This window comes from Colossoma macropomum, unplaced genomic scaffold (genome assembly GCF_904425465.1).
Source record: "Colossoma macropomum unplaced genomic scaffold, Colossoma_macropomum, whole genome shotgun sequence".
In the NCBI taxonomy this organism is placed as follows: Eukaryota; Metazoa; Chordata; class Actinopteri; order Characiformes; family Serrasalmidae; genus Colossoma; species Colossoma macropomum.
The window spans coordinates 6,207,030-6,228,506 of record NW_023494807.1 but is presented as its reverse complement, the minus strand read 5'-3'; the positions used below and the strand labels follow the sequence as shown (position 1 = coordinate 6,228,506).

The 21,477-nt window shown below is 42.2% G+C and overlaps 1 protein-coding gene across 3 annotated transcripts in view; it reads right to left on the bottom strand.

Moving 5' to 3' along the window:
- LOC118797143 (nuclear factor of activated T-cells, cytoplasmic 1-like) overlaps window positions 1–16,552 on the bottom strand; it is an 82,545-nt gene extending 65,993 nt beyond the window's left edge. For 2 of the 3 annotated variants that reach the window (XM_036556381.1, XM_036556384.1), the window contains exons 1-3: window positions 16,055–16,552; window positions 7,749–8,826; window positions 5,610–5,769 (exon numbers count right to left, since the gene is read on the bottom strand). In XM_036556381.1, the coding sequence (XP_036412274.1) occupies window positions 5,610–5,769; window positions 7,749–8,826; window positions 16,055–16,205 (1,389 nt within the window). In that variant the 5' untranslated portion in view covers window positions 16,206–16,552. Of the gene's footprint in view, window positions 1–5,609; window positions 5,770–7,748; window positions 8,827–10,382; window positions 10,560–16,054 lie in introns of those variants that run through there. The other variant, XM_036556382.1, reaches the window with a different exon arrangement.
- Window positions 16,553–21,477: the final 4,925 nt, after the last annotated feature.

The following is a 21,477-nucleotide window of genomic DNA, read 5'->3' as shown; positions in this document are numbered from 1 at the left end:
CTAAACGACGGCCACCGAAGCCTTACCTCATAAATCTGCGGTCCTCACCTCAAACCAACGAAAATGTTGCCGTTGTGTAGCATTCTTCATGTTACTCTATGGCTGCAATTAGTGGTTTCCCAATACCAAGGTCCTGAGTAAGGGGAGCCCCTCAAAGAAAAGGAAACCTGGGCAGGGGTGTTTAATGGAGCTTTACATAATAAACATGAGACATTAATTATTTGCAACATGATACTTAGGCCTCTTCACCTCTTTAAATATGAGATTTTAATAAAAATAGCATAGCAACTGCCTGTGAAAATGAAATAAAGATGTGATGAACATTTGGGGGGGGCGGTTTCAGAGGGGATGCTAGATGCAGAGGAGATGTTTTCCACAGAGGAAACAGTTTATAAAAGATAAATAATACATAAAAATGTATTAAAGCTAGCAAAAACATAATAGCTTAATTAGCCCCTATTGGCCCTCATTCATTAATAACATCATTAATATTTTAGGCTGAATTATTTCTTTAGTAGCATGTTACAAGTGTGCAGATGCCCAAAGTGCCAAACATTTTACAACATTTAAAACAAACCCCTAAATCGTGGTCACACCAGACTGTCGCCTCCCTATTTTCTTTCAGGCAAAAATCAGTTAACCCCTTAAAATCCCAGTCTTACTACACACTAAGACTTGCTATTCAGTGACTAGAAGGACGTCAATGCAAACTGTCTTTTTCTTAGGTTGTATAAATGTACGATAAAGCTCCGGTGGACCCTGGCCTTCTACGGGGTTAAGCAGTATCTACTGCATCATTGCCTTATGGCATTGGTTTTCTAAAGGAACATAACTAGCCTTAAAATCTAAGGCTGACTCTGTAAACTAAATCATGCACAGACATGGTTTACCAAGTTTAAGCAATGCCAGTTAAAGCCAACAGAGTAAATGAAGACATACGCTGCTATAAGACTTAAAACATAACGGGTCATGTCCCAGGCCTTTACCCTTCACGGGAACATAATTCCATGTAATTCAGTGCTGGCAAATTCATTTGATATCAGTTTCAAATTGATGGAAAACCCATCAATCCTGACGGGGTCTTTCACCCAAAGGTAGACTTTGACATTTCCCCTAGAATGTCTTTGGAAAACCATCGTGTACATGCTGGCCATGGCCGTGGTGCGGCGACATGCCTAACCCGCAGACAGTGGGGATGGGGGGGCATCCCCCCCTAATGGCAGTGCGGTCGGCAGCAGCTAGTAAAGTGGAAAAACGGCTAAAGGGGTCAGCTGCCTCAATCGCGAGCCAGACGGACAAACGATAGCAACCAAAAACAAGAGTTGAGGAAAGGAGAGATCAAGAAAGCTGTAGGAAAGCACACACAGTGCAGCCCAGTGGGAACAGTCAATGGACAAGTTCACAGACCACTGCGCTTCATAAGTGGAGAAATTTCCACCATCATGGGGCATCTTTTCAACCCCCTTACCCCTCCTCTCGGAAGCCTTGGTCCCCAGTCCGCCAGTGGGGCGGTGTGGTGGAGAGGGAGAGTGATGTCAGCTCTACGAAAGGAACTTTCCGAAACAAAGGGGAGCCTGTGTGTTTGGCAGCAGCCGTGGAAGGGGTTAGAAAAACACCTTCGTTCATTACGGCAGTGCTGCAGAATCGCAATGATAACTAATGAGCACGCTAGCGGCGGAGAAACAGTAGACCGGGCCGGGAGAGGGTAGTCGACCTTTTCAGTTAAGCTCCAGCTGTCTGTACGTTCGCAAGTTAACTACTGGTACACAGTGACTGCATCGGAAGTGGAAGACTGACACAGCTCAGTTTGGCAAGCGAAGGGTGATAGCATTGGAGGAAAACATCTAATTGTGATTTTTCTGTCTAATATTGCGACTGCGATTTAAATAGCATTTTTTTTAATTAAGTGTTTTTGCCAAGAAGACCAGAATATCCACTTTTTCTGGCTGAAGGCTTGACCCCTGAATGTAGTGTGCTAGACAGCCATTAAGTTGTGGTTATGAGGTCACAACACATGGATGTTTGGTTGCCTTTGATTGACCTAACTCATCTATAGACAGTTCACAACAAGCTCTGTGTTACTAGGTAAAAATTTCCACACTTATTAAACTAGATATCGTTTTTGATAATCTATGCTATAATTTTTTTGCGATTTGAAAATTGTACTCTTATAAATTGCGATTTCGATACAAAACGATTAATCTTTCAGCCCTAGTGGTAGCTGTGATGGTGGCTTTGTTTGCGTTGCCTTATTTTGGTGGTGCTACTCTCCAGTTTCGGGAAAACTGTGTTGTTGCCCGAATAGTGCATGACAGGAAAACAGTGCTGTATTTTGGAGTGAGCTGTCAGCACAAGGACTGACCTGGGAGTGCTTTTGAGGGATGAGTGCCTCACCAGAAATGACATCAGCAGTGAAGCGAGCTGCCCTGGAGTCCTGGCTTGGTGGCATCAGATGGGCTGCGGGACTCCTAACCCAACCCCCCCCCCGCCCCCCAACCTGCCCAGTTCCCCTGCGGGGCACCACTGGGGCCCAGGGTCCTTAATCAGCAGGAAGCAGAGGGTCCCCGAGGGTGGCAACCCTGCTGAGCCCCAGCTGCCTGCATGATGACTCCCCATGCCCCACACCCCTTCCCCCACACCACCATTCTCCATGGCTGCACCCAGCCGTCCAGAGCCTCCTCTCTGTTACTGCCTTACACTCTCGTAAACATAGAGGTTCCTGAACCATTCTTGGCTTGGATGTACGGTTAAAGAAGAAAAAAAGCTTAACCTCTTAAAATCCCAGGCTTATTATATCCTAGAGGTTATTATTCAGTAACTAAAAGGACTACAATGCAAACTAAATAAAAAGTTTGGACCCACCAGCAAATGGTGTAGGAATTTTACATTATGTGGAGATTCTTTACATTTTAAAAAGGTTCTTCGCACTCACGTATCTGATTTACAGAAATGCTTCCATCCACTGAAAGGGTCTTTAGGGTTCCCAAAACGATTCTTCTTTGACACATTTCTTCTTAAGAGTGCAGACTTGGCAACCTCAAGGATCCATAATCTGAACGCAGAGAGCTCTCAGCACTGGATCATTCACTCCGAGCGCTGACAAGAGTGCGTGACTAAGCTGAAACTTGTCTTTCCCCGAGCGCAGCTCTCTCAGTAGAGAGGACTGCCTAACCCGAACCGAGAGAGAGCCCGGCAGCAAGCCACCGCCGTCTGGCCGCAAGGAGAGATCCCGCTTGGCTCACTCTGCAGAAGCTGCAGGCTGAAGAAAGTCCTTCAGATTATACACTCAAGGTGCAATGGCTAAGGCATTAAATCACAGTGAAGAAAAGTAAAAGTTAAAATATGTTAACAACGTGAGCGTGACAGAAGAAGTGCGTCACTGAAGTTTGTGCTTTTGCCTCATTTCCTGTGAGGAACAACTATTTTTTTTGCACATGGGAATATGGTGAAAAAATAAATAAATAACCACCGCACTGGAGCCAGGTGCAGTAATGGGACCATAAGGGGAAAACATCAAGGTATGACCGCTGATCTATGAACAGCTCCCCCTGTACATACTGCAATAATTAGAATACGAAAGGCAGAAACTGATGCTAGATTAGTACTGTAACTCATGGATGTGGTGTATATGGACCTCAACTACTGGGGACGAGAAGACGTCAGGGGACTGAAAATAAACATACATCTGTGGCTGGTTAGTCTTCACTCAAAACAGCTCAAATCAAGGGTTGGCAAAGGCTGGAAGTTTTTTTTTTTAATATAAAAACGATAAACATGCTTGAAATAAAAGTAGAAGAGACAAATTAGCATCACACAGATGAACTCATGCTAAGTGAAGCCTACTAGTTTTCATTTTTTGGTCAACACTCCTGTTTTTGCTCCCGCAGACCACCACTGACTGCAGCAGTGCAGAATGAGTGATGGAGTGGCACAAGCTCACACAGGTCCAGCTCAGAATGCCAAGAGCATGACAGGCCAGGCCCCTGAGCCTCTTCGCCTGTGTTAACAAATTCACCTTCAGCATTGAGACATGACTTTTGGTGGGGAGGAAATGGCTTATAAATAACACCTGAGAGTTGATGAATTAGGTTTGAAACTGGCTGGCTAACAGCAGCTGTGCTGAGAAGTGAAAGTGCCCGTGTCTGATTGGAGAGAAAATAAGCGTTTGGAAAACAGCTGCAAAGCCTCTACTGCTGCCTTTACCGAGAGACGGCAGCATCGCAGCAGCGTTTTTACGTCCAAATATATTACATTATTGATTTCATGCTTACACACACGTCACTCACAACCACATAAACACACACAGATAGACAGCAGTGCTCTTTCCACCTTAAGTAAACCAAGAGTAGAATTAAGGGAGCAAGTTTGGTTGAGAGAGAGAGAGAGAGAGAGAGAGAGAGAAAGAACAAGAGAGGGAAAGAGCAAGTAAGAGAAAGAAAGAGTGTTCTGGTTTAAGTAACGCAGGTGAGAGTGACGTGGGCTCTTTAAGAGCTGCCAAGCACAATACTGAGAGGTGGTGCTCTCTCGCCATGCTAATTGCGTCAATATGCGGCACCGCAATTCACTTTTACCACGTGCTGTAGACGATTGACTTCGGCCTTCATGGGCCATTAATAACACCCACACACACACACACACACACCACCATGTCACTCACAAGAACACACTGTCTTTTTTCCTCGCTTTCTCTCTCTTTCTGTCACTCTCAGACACACACCTGTTCTTATTGAGAGTTCAGGTGGTCAGGAAGCAAAAACAGCCCTGTTTGACAAAGTCGAGACTTTTTCTAAATAATGAACAAGGTGGCAGTTATACGCTGTGTTTCTTCAGAGGACAGACACTGCAGTAATACCCCTGAACAAAAAGAGAGCTAATTCCAGTTACTTACTGGTCTTGATTCACTGGGAAGGGATTGCAGACTTTTAAGATTACCATGTCTTTTAAATTAGTCTTCTAAACCCTTTTACTTATTTCCCAGCAAAGGCTTTTTACTGCAGGATGCATTGCCACAGATGGCACATGGCAAATCTGGGATTCAAACCTACTTTTACTGCATTTACCTGCAAAGGATCAAATTCCACAAGAAGCCTTGATCAAATATTTTATTAAATATATTTACCCAAATACAAATGCTAACAAGTAACAGTATAGAAATGGGTTCTTGGACATGGATTAAACCTAGTCTTGGACTAAATCACAAGGCCAATGGTGCTTCACCATTAAAAAAAATCTATTTAGTCTAGTCTTTAGTTTAATTTGGCCTTGAGAAAGTAGTCAAATATGAAAAAAACAGCCTTACTTCACTTTCTTAATAACCTTAGGTAAACATGTTTAAATCTTCCACCAGCACGCTTACTTTGGTCATAGTAAAATGTGTGAGCATGTAGTAGGATTTTCTACCACTGTATAAAAAATGCACAAGGCTGCCTTTATTGCTGGATGCACTGTGATAAATGGAGAAGAGTAGATTAAACAGCAGAAAAGCAAGACAAGACATTTTTGGCCTTAAAGGGTTTAATCAGGATTTCTGAAACATTCCTTAATGTCAAAAAGACCATTCAAAGCTTGTTCCAGCAGCAGCGTTAATGGTGTTTATAAGGATGAGGTACCTGCACCACGGGGTGTCCTCCCGACAAGGCTTTCACTGCCCCTCGGCTGCCCTCCGTCTCGTAGTGTGCGCGGTGGTGGGATTTGGGCTGCACTTCAATCTGCAGGCTGTACGGGCCCGAGCAGGACTGCAGCTGCCAATCAAGAGCCGGCAGGGACGGGCTGCCAATCAGAGGACAGAGCGGTTTGTTAAGATTTACGGATCGCACACATACACACACAGTCTTGCATGCATTAATCAAAGTACTAAAAACCAGACTTTGTCCCTGCTCTGGCAACCGTTTGTATTTGAGCCCCTCCATTTCATCACTGCTTCTAATCTAATCAATAGAAGTCACAGCCTGACATACTTTATTTCCAAAGCCTGGCTACTAATTGCAGACCTTCCTTCAGAAGAATTAATGAAGGAGGCATGTGTTCCACTTGGACCACTCCATGCTTTCTATCATAGTCTGACAGCTCATCAGAGTAAGACTCCATAAAAAGCAGCCAGGGGTGAATGTTGTTATGCAATGAAATTATATATTAGAAAAATATCACAGACTGTTATTAAAGCTCCACCTTCTTTTGGGGGGAGTAAGTGAGAGTGACAGCAGTGAGTTTTGTTTTGTTTTTGTCTCAGTGTCGCCACGGTCCTGAGAGAGCAGCTGGAGAACAGATTCCCACATGAGCCGCATGGTTATCCAGCGCAAACACGCGCCAGCGGAACGATATTTCACTGCGTCCGGATGCCTGCCCGACACGGAGCTTGCGACCTAGCGGCTCAAGTGGCAGCAATCTCAGGCATCCTCTCGGAACTTTCTGCGTGTTCGCTGACCTGACGCGAACTGGCTTCCCTCGCGCTTTTGTCGGCCGCGTCTGTGCATGACCTCGCGAACGGGTCTGAGAGAAGAGGAGGAGCTGGAGAACCTACAGCCAGCACAATCAGCACTGACACCATCACTTCCTGTTCCCCACTATCACCATCAAACACTTGATTTCCGGCAGGAAAATGTGCCAGCGAAGGAAAGCACACACTCATACTGACCACAGGGGGACCCTGAGGTCGGTTAAAAATGGGAAAGAAAACAAAATAATAAAATGTTGTGTGTTTGAAGGTTGCTATGGGAACTGGGCTGTACACAGTACACACACATAATCCATTGTGCCACCCTTTGGAACATGATTTATGGAATGTTACTGAACTTCAGAGAGAAGCTTTTTGTCTTTATACATTCAGCAACAGGCTGTCTTTGGCTGCTACCACTGTGGACTTTGAGGATGCAAAGTAAATTTACTTTTATGTTAAATAAACAAGTATTATTTTAGGACACAAAAAAAAAACACATTCACTGTTGAAAAACATGCAGCACATAATTTTACATTTTTCATTTTCCATTTGGAGACTTCATAGAAAGTCATAAATCATTAGAAATGTGGACCTACTTTCTTGATCAAAACGTCCCTCCAAAAGTGGCCATGTGCATGAATATAACAAGTCTATAAATCAGCATTACGAAAGACAAACATTTGAATGTGATCCAGACGGCCAACTGTAGCACTGGAGAGATGGATTTCTACTACAGCCTGCTTGCACAAAACTAGGGGCGGGTGATCTGATGATATGTCTGCATACATAACAATTCACTTTTCTAAGCACATTGTAGGTATCGTCAGTACTTCTAGCACAACTTCATGCTTCTTAAAAATAGAGATTTAGACAACCAGGGCCTGTAAACAACAAGCGGTACTGTCACACTGATAATTTAAAACTGGACAGTAGCAAGGAGCCAATTAGAAACACAATACGCCATTATTTTATTTCCTTTTTTTGACCAATTATGTTCAACTAAAAAAATTAATTATACTGATTTAATTACACATATATTAAGGATGTAACAATACGATGTATTATATTGTTTCACACTAGTATATCGTGGTTACTGTGATAGTTTGTGGCTAGCGTGTTAGCTCATGGCTGACATTAGAAATCATGAATTTTGTGAATATATTATAATTCTGCATTACTCTAGATTTATACTAGCAAATAGAAAAAAACAACTGAATATCGTGATACTCAACTATCACCGTGTTTCCATAGGCTAGCATTAAAAAATCCCGTTAGACTCTTTATGAATATGCTGCACCATTTGTTAACATACCTGATGTAAGGCTTGGGCTTGGGCCAGGAGTAAGGGTGTGGGGGCACATCCAGGAAGCCTGGACAGTAGCTTTCCTTCTTGAAAGGCAGTCGGTTGGTGCTGGAGTAGTCCTCCTGGCAGAGGTCTGTGCTCACGGCCATGTCGTCTCCCCCAGGCTCCACCTTCAGGCTCATGGCAGGACTGTGCTCCAGGTTAGTTTTACGGGATTTGGGAGGGACATCTCCGAGGTCGGCTAGGCCGTCTGTGCTGAGGGCGTTGATGGCAGCTACGATGGCTGAGTTGGTGTACTGGTTGGTGGTGGTGCCCAGCCAAGTCTCGTCGGCACAGCTGAGTCTGGGCGAGCCTTGAGGCGAGGCGCCGGGCGACTGGTTGGGCGAATATGAAGGCTGCCTGTAGGGGGCGCCGTTGAAACTGTATTTCCGCTTACCGTGGCTACCGACGCTGCAGATTGGTGAGCTGGGGCGGGAATTGCGAGGAGCAGCCCCAGTCCAGCTGTCGTCATTGGCTACAGTGGCATGGGGAGAAGTGGAGGGCGAGTGGTTGGGGGAGGGGACAGAGCCTGGGGCATGAGGGCAGGAGAGCAAGGAGGAAGATCCTTTAGGCGAGACGCAGGGAGACTGCCAGGGGGAGTTTTGGGGTGAGTTGTCGTAGTTGTAGAAGCCCGACTCATATGAGGCCTCCGAGTTGCAGCTGCGAGAGGACAGGCTGCTGGCTGGACTCAAACAGCTGGGGTCACGGTAGCCATCGACGCTGGGGAGGGTCAAGGTCACAATGTTGACCCGCTTGGCCATGGGGTCAACGCTTCCAATCTCCTCCACCTCCTCTTCAGACATCTGGCCATAAGTAGTGATTTCGATGCGGGGGCTCTCCAGAGGAGGAGCCCCATTGGGCCTGAGCCCGTGGGACAAATAATAACCTGGGCCCATGGCATTCTCATGGAGACCGTAGCTCGCCTGGTGGCAAGAGGAGACAGAGATGACAGGGCTGGTCTGCAGGTTGTGGTACTGAGACGCCAGGCAGGGGTTACCCATTCCCAGAGGCAGAGACAGGCTCACGTTGGGCGTGTAGCTAAAAGCCTCTGCAAATACAAAAGAAGGAGATGTAAGTGAGAGCACTTAAATTTAAATCAAAAAGAAAAAGAATACCCAAGGCCTGTATGTGGGTCCACACTTCAGTTCCGCACTCTCATAACTTACATTTTAATTTAAAGCTAGTTACCTAACAGTTCATAGCTGTTACTGAATAATAAGCTATAAGATTAATGACTGAATCTAAGACTTAATATATGCCGGACCAAGAAGCTACTGAAGCTAATGAACCTTAATCACATTTATTGTTACAAACAATGAAAAAACCTTCGTTTTGTCAATGTATTCTGTAACAAAAAAACGAATAAAACTGTAAATATACCAAATTAAATTTAATTTATATTTAAATTAAATATACCAAATTAAAAAAGTAAGCATACAATTTTGTCAACAGAGTCAAAAGACATGCCAAACCAGCTCATCTAGAACCATGGCAGTGACAGATAAGTCCTATTACAGACTGAATTAGTACTACATAAGTAAAGCTGATAGTAATCCATGACCCCGAATGACTTTGATGCCTTGATGTAATAACCTACATCAAGGTTACTCAGTTCTAACATTTATGTCCAGATAAACTTAAAGTATAAAGTAGAAGTCAAACATTAGCCCCAGATGAATTAAATCATTATTGTATTGCTTTCCTTTAAACACACTCATTCAATTTTCTAAAGAAAACACTGCTCTGGCTTTAAGCAGTGAAGCATTTTTTTGCGGCAGTCCCCTCCACCTCGTTCTATATTTGCTAACCGCAGCGGTACGCAAACAGGACACCACGTGAAACGATGAACCTGCCTTGCACTGCTGAATGCGTGGGTAGACCAGCTAAAATTAGTTCATGACAGACTATTTCCAGAAGCAGATGCACCCGAGATTAAAATCTTGAATAGGTTTTGTGGTTAAACAGAACTTCTGCATTTTTAATTTCAAGTGGCAAAACCATTTTAACAGCAAAAAGAGTGAAATTTTCAAAAGAAACAAAAAAAGAACAATCGTTTTTTTCCATATTTTCTTTCTCATCTCCTTTTCTGTCTCTCTCTGCTGTCAGAGCCCAGCAGTATTAGTCAAACAGCTGTTTTCTCCATTTGTAATTTAACAAACTTAACGGAATATTACGTTTTAAGAAAAAGGAAAACAGGAATGTAGATTGACAGTTTAAAATGTTTTTAAAAGGCAAAAAGACAACTACTGCACAAGTAATGCTGGAGTACATACAGTATGGCATGAAAAGTACTACACACTTATGACCTAAATGCCACCCGGAATAAATTAGTAGCATCCTGATGCAGAGCGTACGTCATTCTCACTTACTACAATCAGGCAACCCACACAGGCATTCAAGAATGTTAATGGATACCAAATCGAAGAGTCAGTCTTTAGCAAGTTAAAGGTGAAAAGTTTCCAAATTCCAAAGTTAAATACAACAACATACAGAAAACACTACAGTACACAATATAATAATACAAGAGCCTGTTTAAATTCGGAACCTCGAATAATAAACACCACTCAGAGACTCTATGCGCACACATTCCACCTGCCGACACACCTCTCTCCGTCTCTGTCTCTCCTCCTCGGCTGCTGTACTCAAACAGAAAGCTGAAATCAAACTCGGGCTCTTTTTGGCCGGATCCCATCTTCGTCTCTGGGACGATGTGTAAAAGCTGCTGTCTATTAGCCACTCTGTGAGTGGAGCAGCAGCTTTGACATCCTGTTCACAAACACCAGCTCTTATCTCTTCCTCACTCATGTGATACCTCAGTGATGCTGCCGCCTCTTTCGGAGGGTTTCCTTAAATCGGATCCGCCCCTCGCTAGTTTCTTTTCTCTGTTGTGCACTGTGATTCACTCGTGGCACAGGCAGCGGCAGTTAGCTCTACTTACGCTGCACAAACAAGCACACAGGGGCTTTCTCCCGGCAAACCTCAGACTCGTTTGCATTTTCAGGCTCAGTGGAGCCGAGCCGTAGGGGCTGTTGGAAAGGGAAGTGATCATCCGCCGGCTACTCGTTCATCCAGCACACGGTCGAATGTACGGCAAAACAAAGGAGAAGTAGCTCCTAGAGTTGGACTTTTGCTGTATGCAAAGTAGGGGTGGACGATATGGGTAAATTATAGCATCACAATACCTGAGAGCATCTTCATGATACACAATACATATCACACTATTTCAGGTTTTTCAGGTTTGGAAGTCGATGCACCACATTCAAAAATGTTATGTCACCTACTGCACTAATTTAAATCCAACTGAACAGGACACATTGTGCTCTTTTTGATGAAATGTAGTTGCTGTTATAAAGTACTGATGATTTTTCTCTGCCAGCAAATTGTGATATATTTTTTTATGATAATGATAAAATTTCATCATATTGCCCACTACTAGAGATATGGCATTACAATACTTGAAAGGATGATGAAGTTGATGACGACACAATGCACCAGCAAAACAGTATTTTTTTCAGCACAATGTGAGTAGTAGAATAGCAGAAATACTGTACTGTATTTACAATACAGTGTTGCCAGAATAATAGAAACATTGCATTGTATTAAAAATTAATAATCATACTTCAGTAACAGTCAAGTGTTGCTTTGAAAAGAAACTATTAATTAAAACTTTACATTAATAAGGTCCTCCTTGATGTCATCCACTCTAGGTTATGTCATTGGTACTATTTAGCTACTACATTATTTTACGTAAGACCATATTTTATAGTGATATTACCAAACTTTAGCCAATGGAACAGTATCTATGATGCTGGGCAGACCAGTTCAAAAGGGATGACCACCACAGTCACTGTCGCGTTAGCTATCATGGCGGTCACAGTTAACGTATTTAGACTTAATCTGATTTATTGCAAACAGGCTTGTTAAAAGGGAAGATGAATGCAAAAAAATTCTCCAAAGCAACTGGCCACTTGGGTCACAAGCTCTGCAATTTTAGGGGCCAAAATGTGAAAGGTTGTGACCAGAGGCACCAGACAAGAGGCAGTATCTACCACTGTAAAAGCTTAACAGGCTAACATCCAATCAGCTTCTTGTTAATTTGCAGGTTTAATCTGACAGTGTGACATCACTGGCTGGTGCTGTTGAAATGCTCTCCACTATTGGTCTAAATCTAAAGTTTTTTTGAAGCATGCAACTGACCTGCAGTGCACCCAGAAAAGTGTTTCATAGTGTTATTTATCACGCATTAAATTAGAATTATATTTATTTAAGATGGAAACAGAGTCATTTAGAGTGGGTTTGGTGTGAAATAGTGCCTTATAGACAAATTCATAGGAACCAGGGGTTGTAATGTCTACAACACAAATATAGCCATTTTATTTACTATTCGAAACCACCAGTGAACCTACAAGTGTTTATATATCACTGTTGTCGGAAGAAAACTTCTCCAGAATGGTAAATTTATAGGAGAAAGAAAAAACATACTTTACTTTTAATGTAAGTCAATGGAACCAGACTTTTTTCCAAGTCATTTTGGGCCGTTTCTTTTAGTCCATTCATCATGAAATCTACACACAGTGTAAAGGGTAACAGGTATTTTCAAATTATGTCAAAAACTGAAAAATGGAGATACGAGGTTTTCTTCCAAGAACAACGATATGTAATGTTGCTAATGGTAAAATAGTGGTAAGTCTAAAAAAATAAGCTTTCTTTAGGGACTACTTTGTCTTGCAACACCCTTCATGTAACTCTCCGCCATAATAATTTTTAAAATACATAGGGTTATAAGTTATTTCAGAACTATCATAAAGCAATGCCACAGGCATCAGGCAACATATCCGCACACATTTCATGTGATAACTTTCTCTGAAGTAGCGCATTAAGCTCTGGAGGTCTGGTTCCTATCCCCACCACTGTGAACAATTCTAAATTCTCTACAACAGTTAATTTCACTTAAAAAATTGTTCACATCTTAACAATCTAATCATGCAGAAAATTAGAAAAATCAATGGAATTCCCCTTTAACACATCGTCATATTGCCTAACCCTAATGCAAAGTGGACCCTGTCCACGTGTGTAGCTCAGAGAAAGAACAGCAGGTTTTTATACTCACCCGCAAGCGCACAGGCCGGCCTGGCTAATTGTGTGTCTGGGTGAATTGTGGGTAGCAGGCACCACAGAGGGAGAGACAAGGGTTTGGGTTGAAAAAAAGGAGGGAAGAGGGGTACAAAAACTGCAGCCGTCAGCAGCCTGAAGCGGTGGTGAGGCGACACACACACACGCAGACATACTCCAACCAACCCCAACACCCGTGAGTCTGCTATCAATTATGAGGCTTAAATGCCATGGACTGAAATGAATAATAATGCTCTCCTCACCACAGTAATACACTCCCCAAAACCACACAGACAGACAGAAGTCGGCAGAAAGTCCATGACATCAGCGCTGGGGCCCACTGCCTACTGGATTAAGTGGGTGAGACACAGATTTGGTTGTTGATGCGAGATCAGGAACAGGTTCGCTATGTTCCCTTTAGGGGTGGGCGATACAACAACATGTTTTCATGATTAATTATGTCACAATACGCTTTTCCTTGGATATCATGCATGTCGTCAGCGTTTCCGGAGCACTCAACGACTGCATGTAAAATAAAAAGACAGATTAGGATTAGGGATGCTCCGATATGGGAATTGTATGCTGATGCCACAATCCAATATTTTTATGTACATATGTGGCAATGTTGATGCTGATGCTGATACACAAACATGTATAAAATGTAGAAATTGGGACTTCATTAATTCTAATTTTTTTGTGATGCTTGGATTAGCATTATAGAACAATGTTACAGTTATTTTTAGAGGATTACAAATGCAGTAAAGTGAACTTAAAGCACACAGTTTGGAGCGGTAACTGCTCCATACGATTCAATCAAACCAATTTTATGAGGATACTGATATGATTTCCGTATCATCAGGAATCCCTAATTTAGACCAATTATAGACCATCTGTAAACAGCAACAACCAGTATAAAGCAAACTGCATAGTAACACGTAGCTGACTGGAGGCCAGCCTGTTATGACATCGTCATGTTTTATTGTTTATTTATTTATTTTACCAATTGTTAGATATTTCATCAATACGTCACTTTTGGAAATGTTTACTGCAAAAAAGCACTCGATTTTCCGCAGACGTTTGGCACCGGAGCCCTCTGTCCGTTCCAATTTGTTTGCAAAATCTCAAAAAAAAACCAAACAAAAACAAAGAATATCATGTTCAGTAAAAAGTATCATGATGCCATATCTTCACCACATCACCCACCACGCTGAGCTTTCATCCCTCCATTGATAAATGATGTGAGATGAAGTATGTTACCCTCATCCCAACCAGGAGGAGAAACATTTGACAATGTAATTGAGGCAGCAGTATTGCAGCATATTGATGCAACTACCGTGGACTGTATGTAGGCTTTTCTATTTGTGGCAATGGCAGGTGCGCTACAATGCTATAAACAAAAGAGAAGTGTTAAAATTGACTGCTTGTGGTTTCAGGGGGAAAATTTCAGTTTTCCATGACAGACAGTGAGAGTTCAATTTATTAACAAGTAACACTGCGAGGCTTGATCACATGGCAGACGTCTAGGATGACAATGTGCACACTGTTAGAATTCTCTTCTGTTCTGTTTCATTCATTTCTGTTGCACTGTATTCCGTTCTGTGTTGTTCTACTATATCATCTGTTTACACATGACATATCAGTATCAGTGGTTACCAGTATCGGATTCATATGCAGAAAAGACTGAATTGATACTGGAGGGAAAAAAGAAAGAATCCAATCCAGTCTTGTAACAGATTAGGCCTAAAATAGCTGATAGAAATGTCATGTTGTTGGCTCTGTATTTCCTCCTGTAGGGCTGAACAGCGTCTCAGTGGTTTGAGTCGACTTCTAGATGCTCATTTTAAGTGATTTAGCTCATTTTAAAGCATAGAGGTTCTTAAAGCAAAAATATCAGCTCATGCTCAAGATTTCAGCATCGATATCGGAAAAGAAACTGTGGTATCGCCCCATCTCTTCTGTTCTATTATCATACATTCTCACTTTCAGTCTATTCTGTTCTTTTTCCATTCCATTCTGTTCCATTCAGCCCTGCTCTATTCTAACACTACACACTTAAAAAAGATGGTTCTTCAGTTGTTCTTTAGTTAAGGCAAGTATAAAGCAACAAAAAGGCTTCTGCTGTTGGTATAATATTAATATAAGCTTGTAACAATAAACGAACCCTTTCTATGCAGAAACCATACACAACACATTCTCCATCAATGTGAAGCACCATTTCACCATGCAAAGAACCAAGCACCAAGTACCTTCACTAAAGACTCCTTGAAGAACCATCTTTTTTAAGTGTCCACTCACAAGAAGGTCAGCTTTAGTTCTCTGTTTATTCATTTATGACTGGAGTGACAGTTAAAGGGGAACGCCACCCATTTTTCAAAAAGTCTACATAATGAAATGAGATGTAAACAAAGTCATTCAGAGTGGTCTGGTGTGAAATGCACAGTTCTAGTATTTGCCGAGTCAGAATTGTTCACAGTGGTGGTGATAGGAACCAGACGTCCACCTCTAAAAGCTCCCTCACAGAAAGTTATTATAAGAAATGGCTATTATGGTTTTATGATAGTTTTGTGATAAAATTTTGGCTTAAAATGTATTCGAATCAATTTATTTCAACCTATTCATGGCAGAGGGGTACATGCCGGACGCTGTGAGGCAAAATAGTCCCCAAAGAAAACTTATTTTTTCAGATTTATGACTATTTTATCATCATCAACATTAAAAACTAAAAACTCAGAAGACACGTGTAGGTTCACTGATGGTTTTGTATAGTAAAGAGAATGGCCATATTTATAGATAGTGTGACCCCTGGTTCCTATCACCACCACTGTAAAGAAAGCAGCGTCTGTAAGTTGTAAGCTGTAAGCTGTCTACTGATGAATCACTTCACGTCAAACCACTCTGAATGACTGTTTACATCTCAGCGGCTGAATTATTCAGCAATTTCAAACAATGGGTGGAATTGCCCTTTAAGCATGAAATGGTTCTATATAGAACTCCTGGTTCTAAATAAAAGCATTCCCTTGCAGAACCAATTTTTTTCAAGTTGACAAGAAGATCAGCTTTAGTTCTGTTTGTTCATTCAGGCTGGAGTGACAGTTAAAGCAGGTTTGAGGGAAAAAAGCACGCAGACAGGTCGGACTGAGCGGAGCGCGTTACTGCTCTCTTACCTTCTTCTGCAGACTTCATACTCGCTTCAGCGGAGCAGCTCAGTTCAGACCCTCGGCGCTTCCCCCCCGAACCGTCACCGGGCTCACACGGCTGCTGCTGCTGCCTCGACTCGCCTCTTGAATCCGCTCTCAGGCAGCCAGTCGCGGGCATCCACTCTTCCCTCCGTGACAGAGCGCGTTTTCGTGCAGCGGAGAAAGTCGAAATGTCCAGCGCGGTTTAAACGAGGAGCGAGAAACGTGCCGAGAGGTGACGGGAGGACTGAGGTCGCGGCGAACTGGTTTTAGAGACCGGTGAAGTTGGAGGGCGCTAAGCTAACCGCGCTGCTGCCACCGTCAGCGGCATCCCCGTTCACTTCGCGTGGCGGTTACTTGGCGACGCGCGCGAGGTGCTTCGTCCGGCACTTCTTGTCGGCTGTTGTTGTTTTTTCTTTTCTTTTCTTTTTTCTCTTCACGCCGTGGCAGCTCCGTCTCTCCTCCGCATCGCGGTTCCACACTGAGCTCCCGGCGCGACTGACGGAGCCACAGCCCTCGCACTTTTTAAACCTGGAAAACACCTCCCGGTTCCCGCCCTCCAAGCTATCACGTGCGCCATCCCTGGCACGGGCTGCACAGGTCTCGCCGTGGAGGGATTCCGCGCGCGAGCGGCGAGGATTCAGAGTGAAGAGAAATTCGATTCAGTTCTACCGAACCGATTCTTTCGAGCTCTCCGTTTCAGCGAACAGAACGTCGCTCTAGTGAGGAAATTCGACGCAGTTTCATTCGATTCTGTAAAACTGTCACTTTTAAAGATTCGGATGTCCGATTCAAAGATTCAACAGTAAAAACGGTCCTCAGTTTAGTCCGAAACGCACTTGATTCGGTTACAAACAGTTTAACTGGTTTTATTTAAGTCAAATAATTATTTGGTAAACAGTGGAGCTCCTAAGGTGACATGGTAATAAGGCACGGCCACAAATTAATATATGAAGGCCAACAATTACTATATACATTAACTATATATATATATATATATATATATATATATATATATATATTATATATATATATATATCTCTTGAATCCGCTCTCAGGCAGCCAGTCGCGGGCATCCACTCTTCCCTCCGTGACAGAGCGCGTTTTCGAGCAGCGGAGAAAGTCGAAATGTCCAGCGCGGTTTAAACGAGGAGCGAGAAACGTGCCGATATATACATATATATATATATATATATATATATATATATATATATATATATATATATATATATATATATTAATTTGTGGCCTCAATATAGTAATTCGTGGTCTCAAAATATGGAAATGTGACCATTTAAAAAGCATCTTAGGGGCTCTGTGATTTAAAACTAGCAAAGATAATTGAGATAAACAAAATCACTGTTTTCTTGATCCAAAATCTTACAAATGCATCAAATGAATGACTAACAACTAATAACTAAAAAGCTTAATAAGTATTCATTCATTATATACCTATCAGCCATAACATTAAAACACCTCCTTGTTTTTACACTTATTGTGCATTTTATCAGCTCCACTGACCATATAGGAACACTTTGTAGTTCTACAGTTACAGACTGTAGTCCATCTGTTTCTCTGCATACTTTGTTACCCTGTTCTTCAGTGGTCAGGACCCCACAGAGCAGGTATTATCTGGGTGATGGATCATTCTCAGCACAGCAGTAACACTGATGTGGTGCTTGTGTGTTAGTGTGTGTTGTGCTGGTACAAGTTGATCAGACACAGCGATGCTGCTGGAGTTTTAAACACTGTGTCCGTTTCCTGTCCACTCTATTAGACACTCCCATCTTGTTGGTCCACCTTGTAGATGTAAAGTCAGAGACGATAGCTCATCTGCTGCTGCACAGTTTGTGTTGGTCATCCTCTAGTCCTTCATCAGTGGTCACAGGATGCTGCCCACAGGACGCTGTTGGCTGGATATTTTTGGTTGGTGGACTATTCTCAGTCCAGCAGTGACACTGAGGTGTTTAAAAACTCCAGCAGCACTGCTGTGTCTGATCCACTCAGACCAGCACAACACACACTAACACACCACCACCACGTCAGTGTTACTGCAGTGCTGAGAATGATCCACCACCCAAATAGTACCTGCTCTGTGAGGGTCCATGGGGGTCCTGACCACTGAAGAACAGGGTAAAAGGGGGCTAACAAAGTATGCAGAGAAACAGATGGACTACAGTCTGTAATTGTAGAACTACAAAGTGCACCTATATAGTAAGTGGAGCTGATAAAATGGACAATGAGTGTAGAAACCGGTGTCATGACAGCAATTAAGACTGAGGTTAAAACAAAAGTTACACTTTAAGATCCACCCAGATCCTGAGTTTTTTTTTCCATCGATTTTTCCAAATTTCAGTATGTCAGTGTTTGAAATGTAAACAAAGTCATTCAGAGTTGTTTGATATGAAACGGTTCATTGTAGAGAAACAGGCTCAGATTTCTTTACAGTGGTGGTGATAGGAGCCAGGGGTTGCAGTGTTTACAACACAAATATAGCCATTTATTTACTATGCAAAATGTCCAGTGAACCTGAATATGCCTGAGTTTTTCTATGAAATATGAAAAACAGTGGCAAATCTTTAAAAAATAATTTTCTTTGGGTGCTATTTTGCCTTATAACACCCTGCATGTACTACTCTGAACATTTAAAATGTAATAGTTTTAAAGGTTTTAGGCCAAAAGCTTGTCTCAAAACTCAAAATAATGTCTCAGACATCAGACATCATATTCATAAGCATTTCATATAATAACTTTCTGTGAGGCATTAAAGTCTTCAGACGTCTGGTTCCTATCACCACCACTATGAACTAGGTTTCTCAAGATTGGAGCACTCTGAATGAGTTTGTTTCAGTCTTAACCATTTCATTGTGCAAGAATTTTGAAAAATCTGTGATATTCCTAATTAATATAATATCCCCAACCCTAGGATACTGTGGCCTAATCAGAGATTTGCCACAATGCTGCAGTTTTTGTGCAGTTATGTCCAACTAATCACCCTCAGTCTGATTGAATGAGCAGAAACTTTGAGGATTTCTGCTCATATCTATTTTTGCTATGAGGCTTGTGACACTTGGTAATTGCTTCATTCCCCTGCTTATCGAGATCGTGTAGCAGGTGTTCAGACTTAGTGAAGATCGGGAGGATTAGCATGAGGTGATATGAAGGGATGGCTCTCACTGTGCTCCTAGATCATTTGTCCTGCCTCTACGTCTTCGCTGGCATGGCCAAAGACCCCAGAACGTTTCCCTTGTAGTAAAGGAAACTTTGGTTTCTTCAGACATTCCAAAAAGCAGCGGGCCCGGAGAACGGAAAAGAACTGTGAAGAGACCAATCTGGATTTTCCACCCTCTGCAAAAAAACCTCCTCCTTTAAAGGAGTGGGTGTTGAGCCTGGGCCCGAGCCTGAAGTTCAGCTGAGAAAACCAGGGCTGCATTCACAAAGCATCTCTGTTCTGGTTCGGGACCATTTTTATCTGTTTTGTTCCTGCAACAACATCCTAGATATGCTTTTCTGTCCTATTCTAGCAGTACGGTTTTGAGTGCAGAGGAGTGAGTGCTGAAGAATGTTCTGCATTCAGCCCCATGGGGGCGTAATTAGTGATAGTGTGAGTAATAGTTAGTCTAATTCATTCAGAATAGAGGCAGAATATGCAGCAAAGGCCGAAAAGAGGCCTGGCATGTAAGGCGGAGAGGAATCATCTTATGTAATCACGCATCCAGAGCCATTAGGGAAGGAATAAGTGCGCTCCTAGAATATGTGCACGGATCTCTCTGCCCACATTTGCTTTTCGGAGGCAGCTGCGTTCCACTGGCTCATTTGCTTACGGTGAATGAGGCCTGCGATGCAAAATTTGTGTCTGTCTGATATTTTGAAGGATATTGTCCTTTTGGAAAGGATGACAACATTTTGACCTCTTGCTGGCTCTCCAGGGTCATGAAACGTAGCATAATGACCACCTATGTGCTGATGAAAATTGAGGTCCTAAGTCTGAAACAACCTTTTAAACTGCATGCTTAATGTTTGGTTGATCTTATGGCTTATTACAGAGTAACTACTGTGAATTATTCAGCACCTACTGTAGAAAACCCAACAGCAACAACAAAACATTTCTGGATTACCACAGATGGACCAGATATATCAACACATATCTTTTCCCCTTTTGACCTTATAGTCATGAACAAATTATATTCAGTAGAGTTAGCCGTACCTATTATTATTTCACTGTACTGCTACTGTACTTATTGTACAATTTTTGGCCTATCCCTTCAGGTGTAGTGTGAGTAGTCTTTTTATTGTATTGTATTGCAATAAGTTTCTAATTAGACCATGTTAGGTCAATATAGGCATGTTCAGGGTTGGGGTGTAATGGAATACAAATATAATACATGTTCAAAAGATAATCTGTAATACAGTAATCTGTACTCAGTCCAAGTCACATTTTGTAGAGGCAGTATTTATTATATAGTTAATTTACACATTTTTAGGTGAATACTTTTAGAATATTTAACCACTTAATAAAGAAACACACAGTCTTCACACAAACCCCCACCTCAGTGTTTGTTTATGACAGGGCCACCAGAACCGCAGGGTCAAGTGGACATTTGACCCACCACTTTTTAATACTGGGGTGATGACCCACCACTTTCTGACTGAGTTCAGGGCGCTTTATTACATCATTTTACTTTCTTAAAACAGCTGAAATCTTTGTTTATTTTATAACCCGATTTCAGAAAAAGTTGGGACGCTGTGCAGAATGTAAATAAAAATAGAATGCTATGATGTGCAAATCATGTAAACCATATTTTTAAAGGAAAATTCTACAAAGACAACGTATCAAATGTTGAAACTGAGAAATGTAATGTTTTTTGAAAAACAGATGCCCCTTTTTGAATTTGATGCCAACAACATGTTCCAAAAAAAGTTGGGACGGGGGCCTGTTTACCTCTGTGTTTCATCACCTCTTCTTTTAACAACACTCTGTAAGCGTTTAGTAACTGAGAAGACACTCCTGTAGTTTTGAAAGTGAAATGTTTCCATATTTTTCATTTCATAACCCTCCAAATGTTATCAGTGGGTGACAGATCTGGACTGCAGGCAGGTCAGTTTAGCACCCAGACTCTTTTAATACAGAGCAATGCTGATGTAACACATGCAGAATGTGGTTTTACATTGTCTTGCTGAAATAATCAAGGCCTTTCCTAAAAAAGTTGTTGTCTGGATGGCAGCATATGTTGCCAAAACATGTATCTATCATTCAGCATTAATAGTGCCTTCACAGATTGCACATTACCCATACCATGTGCACTAATGCACACCTATACCATAATGAGTACTGGCTTTTGAACTGTGCACTGATAACAAGCTGAGTGGTCTTTAGCCCGGCGGACACAGTGTCCATGATTTCCAAAAAG